The following is a 4,889-nucleotide window of genomic DNA, read 5'->3' as shown; positions in this document are numbered from 1 at the left end:
TTTTGGGGGTTTTTAGCGTTGTATTTATATTGTTCTTAACTAGGGCTATTGTTTAATCCTGTTTTAATGTTTGTATTCGCTATTTTATTCTGCCCTGTGAACCGCCCTGAGTCCTCAGGGAGAAGGGCGGTATATAAGTGTTATTAAATTAAATTAAATTAAATTAAATTAAATTAATTAAACTCCATTAGAATTGGTGTGTATCATTATTAGATGCTCTAGAATACAGGTGTCAAAATCACGTCACGTATCCTGTATTGCGACGTTTTTTGCCTTTGTGGAGCTACGGTGGGCATGGCGTGTGCATGATGCATCCAGCCCATGGGCCACCAGTTCACTGCATTTCCAGATGGCTTGCATAGGTATATGAATTGATACAAATATAACTATTAAATTTATATGCCGCCCATCTCACTATCCAATTTAAGAGACCCTTGACACTTTTACACTGGAGTCTGCATTTCAATTTTATGAGAAATTTGATCTCTAATGTTGAACTAATTATATCCCATTTTTCCAAGTAGTGTTTTGTTGTTATCCAGTAATAGCAATTTTAGTTTTTCCTTTAAAAAATGATATATTTCATTGCTTTATGGGCAACTAATAATATATTTAAAAATAATTTTCATGACATTTCAAATAATTTACTTAACTATCTTTTTATTCTTTTTACATTTCTTTTAACAATTCATATTCTTCTAAAAAGTTTAATATATAGATGATAAAAACCTAAATACTTCATTGCAAAACTTGGTCATCAGCTTTAGATGAAGAAAGGAAATAAAGAGAAGATTGGACAACTTATCACTGACTTATCTTCTGGATAGCTGAAAATTTAGACTTTAGCATTTTGAATTCTAGTGCTAAAACTAAGCCAGTTCTTATGCATGGCACAGATTTTCATATACTCCCACCAGGGAAAATGGATATATCAATTACACTGTAGCAAAATGCTTGTTAGCATTCAATTTTCTTCATGTATTAAAAGTTTGACAAAACAAGAAAGGATAAATTATCTTTTAGAGTCTGATATTTATTTTCATTAATGGAATAATCCTAGCAATGATTTTTGTCAGCATTGTTTCCCAGAATTATGTATTGGTAAGATCCCTAAATTACAAATAATCAAAAACAGAACATCTCTAATGCCAGATTGTTTCCAGAAAAATATTATGATTCTAATGTTTTCTTCCAATTGCTGTCTAAATTGCTTTCATAGCAAACATGAAAATATATCTTCAAATAGACAAACTTGTTAAAAGATTGTCCTATTGATTGCTAAGTTGTATCATTAATATGATCAACTATTTATGCAATTTGTTAAATCTAATATTGAGATCCCAATGCCACTGGAGACATGCCTTTAAGTAAAACTCTCTAAATGCTGAAATTAATAACTCACTACTTAAATAGCACCTCTATTTTTGTCTTCCCATTTCTACATCAAACTGACAAGTTTTTATTTGTATAGTTTCTAACAGCAAGAAATCACACACAAAAAAGAGGGTTCAAATATACATCAGTTAGGAAGTACAGGGAAGATCAAAAAAGGCAGATTTATTCAAACACATATTGCTGGAATACCAAAGGCCAAATTATGGCTTTAGTGTTCTTGCTGATTTATAAATATATAATTAGTACAAGTTTTGTCTGTGACAAAATGTACAATGTTGAAAAAGAAACTTGGCTTTCTCAGATTGAACTGATATACAAAACAATGGATTAAAATTATTTAGGGCCAATCTTGAAACTTTGAATCTGTCAGATGCTTACATTATAAACTTTAAACAGACAGGTCAAACATGCTCTTTTACAGTAATGCTCCTATTTTAGAAGAGAATCTCCTACACTTAAAGCACATGGTGATAGGAGGTTACTATCAAGAGGAAGGCTGGAATGAGGAAAATTTAAAAGTATAGTAAAAATAAAGACTAGAACAACTCTTTAAGTATGTACACTTCTCAAAATATACATGTTATCTTTAAATGTAATTTAACCATGTAGCATCCCACATCTTTTATAACAGCATATGCCCCCACTGTTTTCTCCCATACCATACCATGTTTTCAGTTCTTTTAATTCTTACTTTCAAACAGGGTTCTACATAATAACAAGACATTTTAACCATACTCAGCAATTTATATGAGGTGGCAAGATTATTAACTATAGCAAAAGATAAGTGAACATCACCAAATTGTAATTTGTTTCCTTTATGTTTCAATTCTTCAAGAATTCCACAATGCACAAATATTTTATTCTATCACTGGTGATTTTCTCATCTTCAGTTATTTGTGTTATGAGTTTGGGTTCAAAGCAGTAATCAAAGAAAACAAATCTACAGCCTTTCAATGCTACTACATTTTGGGGACAAAAGAAACATCGTTCCACTTCCATGTTATATCAAACTCTGGAAAAAACATCACTCATTTCAACTTGCCATAAACCTGTGATATTTCTCTTGTATAGACTAATATTAATTTTAATAATCTGCACATAAAATATTTTGATTTTTGTTGAAACTCTTAGATGCACAGAAGATTGTTTCTATCTAAACAACATTCCCTTGGTCTCAAGCAAGCCATGGCCACAGAATAATTTCTTCTTGCCATCTGTACAGATTCTTGTCAATTCTGCTAGGAGGTACAGTCCTCTGAAGCAAAAGAGCAGTGTCTTCATTTAAAAAGTTGTCCATCTGAAGCAGTGGGATTCATTTTACAAAGAGGACATAAAAAGCCATGACAATACAAGATATTGCCACTGCTGAATGAAGTCTGGTACCAATAACTGCAGCTGAAAAACATCAAAGACCATTTATTATTCAAACAGTAGTAAGCACATGTCATTTCATATAATTCTTTGAGAATGAAAAAAATTAAAAATGCTTTCTTGCAATGCACACTAAGAGTGCAGTGCTAATCTTGCTAACTTCAAACCTTTCTACCTAACATTTCAAACCAGTTTCATGCATACTGCTCACAGAATCTTTAAGCTGTTTTTCATTGTTGCTGATATAGAGTCCTTCTATAACATTGCCAGCACCTTTAGAGCCACAGCAGAAACCACTCCAATAATAGGTCTACCTCTACCCAATTTGCTGACCTCCAGTCAACCAGTGAAAAGTGATAGTCAGCAGCACATTGTCATGCCGCCTTTGTCAGTAACGTAAGCGTAAGCATGATTAAATCCTCCAATTTCTATAGGTATGCTATACCAACTGTAAAGCTGGAGGAAAAGTTGACTATATATAACAACACCTACCATTTCCAATTATATCAAAGTGTCACCACTCTTACTTTATCAAAAAAAACAAAAACAAAGGTAAAGACATTTAAAGCTAAATCACAAGAGGATCATACAACAGAGGTTTAATTAATTTCTCCTATCCATCCAGGTCCGATTTACACACCAAACTATCTCCCATCTAACCCAGGGTTTCCCAAACTATGAGGGGTATCTCTCTTGAGGAGATGCTGAAAGAGTCCCAGGGAAAGTGTGTGTGTGTGGGGGGGGGGAAAGAACCTTTTAGTTGTTCGTTATCACAATACATCCACCTATTACAGGGGTAGGCAACCTCGGCTCTTTTATGACTCATGGACTTCAACTCCCAGAATTCCTGAGTCAGCATAGCTGACTCAGGAATTCTGGGAATTGAAGTCCATGAGTCATAAAAGAGCCGAGGTTGCCTACCCCTGACCTATTCCAAAGTTTTATTGTACTGTTTCCATTGCTCGTTTTTATTCGGATTTTTTTTTTAAGGGAGGTGTGTAAGCTAAAGAGAAGCGCCACGGCCAAAAGTTTTAAAAACCCTGAAGTCTAAAATTGTCCTTCCTCCCGGAGATGCAATCAGCTTCACTTTCTGCTACTACTCACAAGCTTCTCCCGACAGGACTTAACTCCCGCTTGTCTAAAGTTTTTCCCTCTGCTCTCCTGTGTCGGTACTTAGCGCTCCGGGCGAGATGCCGACCTTTGTAAAAGACACCCCAGACGCCCCTCTTCTCCGACAGAAGCCAGGTTTTCAGGCGAGGCACCTTCCGGAAGTAGGCGCAGGTGCACACGAAGAGCAAGCCGAAGACCAAGAGCCCGTCCAGGGAGTACACTGCGAAGAACAGGGAAAAGAAAGACAAGGCCGGTTGGGTGGACCGCTCCTGCTTTCAAGGGGAAAGGGAGACTGAGACTCGGACTCCACGGCGGCCTGGGGGACCCCGAGCCGAGGGAACCGCCCCACTCGCGGGAGCCTAAGTACTCGCAGGGCCGGCGAGCGGGGAACGCACAACATGGCCCGAGAGAATGGCCCAGGAGAGCGTTTCAGAGAACCGGACTAAGAACCAGCCGCTCACCATTAGCCATGACGACCGCCCGAAGAGCCAAAGCCGAACTTCGTCACCGCATCTCCAGGAGGAAGGAACGGCCAGCGCGGCACCGGAACCACCGAGTAAGGTGAATCGAGCTCCGATAGGCAAGCGTTCTGGATCGCCTCAGAGTCCTAGAACGGCGCGCCGTGTCGTTTCAGGCAGCAACAAACGAAGACCGATAAGAACTGCCGAGAGTCGTGTTACCAGCCCGCGGGTTTTTAAATCCGCGGCTCTGGTTTCTCGTTCCTTTTGGAGGTCACGTTTGTCTTTGGTTAAAATGCCAGTGGTAACGTCTGTTCATAGACGGCATACGTATTAAAGACCGTTAACGGTCCATTATCAGTCAATGGTTATGACAATTTGGAAGCGACTATCCAGTGCCAAAGGAAGTGAAAGTTGGAATAGCTTTCTCATTTCTTGAAGCAGCTCATAGGAACTAAAATTTGTTTTATTATATTAATATTCAGATTTTTCTCTTCTGCATGTTTGCAGTCTACTGAGTAAACTTGCATAATAAGTTCCATTAATATGGACTTG

General features: G+C 37.8%; 1 protein-coding gene across 1 annotated transcript; it reads right to left on the bottom strand.

Moving 5' to 3' along the window:
- Positions 1-1,531: 1,531 nt before the first annotated feature.
- On the bottom strand, positions 1,532-4,439 carry TMEM167B (transmembrane protein 167B). Its single transcript, XM_083357507.1, has 3 exons — positions 4,338-4,439; positions 3,965-4,096; positions 1,532-2,790 (listed from the first exon to the last, which is right to left on the bottom strand). Exons 1-3 carry the CDS (start codon positions 4,345-4,347, stop codon positions 2,708-2,710), a joined length of 225 nt encoding a protein of 74 aa, XP_083213633.1. The 5' UTR covers positions 4,348-4,439; the 3' UTR covers positions 1,532-2,707.
- Positions 4,440-4,889: the final 450 nt, after the last annotated feature.

This window comes from Vipera ursinii (assembly GCF_947247035.1).
Source record: "Vipera ursinii genome assembly, chromosome: 3".
Lineage (NCBI taxonomy): Eukaryota > Metazoa > Chordata > Lepidosauria > Squamata > Viperidae > Vipera > Vipera ursinii.
The sequence above is the reverse complement of the archived record's forward strand: the minus strand, read 5'-3'. Positions and strand labels throughout refer to the sequence as shown.

Excerpts from the sequence above, each read along its gene's own strand:
- TMEM167B (XM_083357507.1), bottom strand. Across the intron at positions 2,791-3,964 it reads CTGGGGTGTCTTTTACAAAG|CTGCAGTTATTGGTACCAGA; the intron begins GTCGGCATCTCG and ends GATGTTTTTCAG.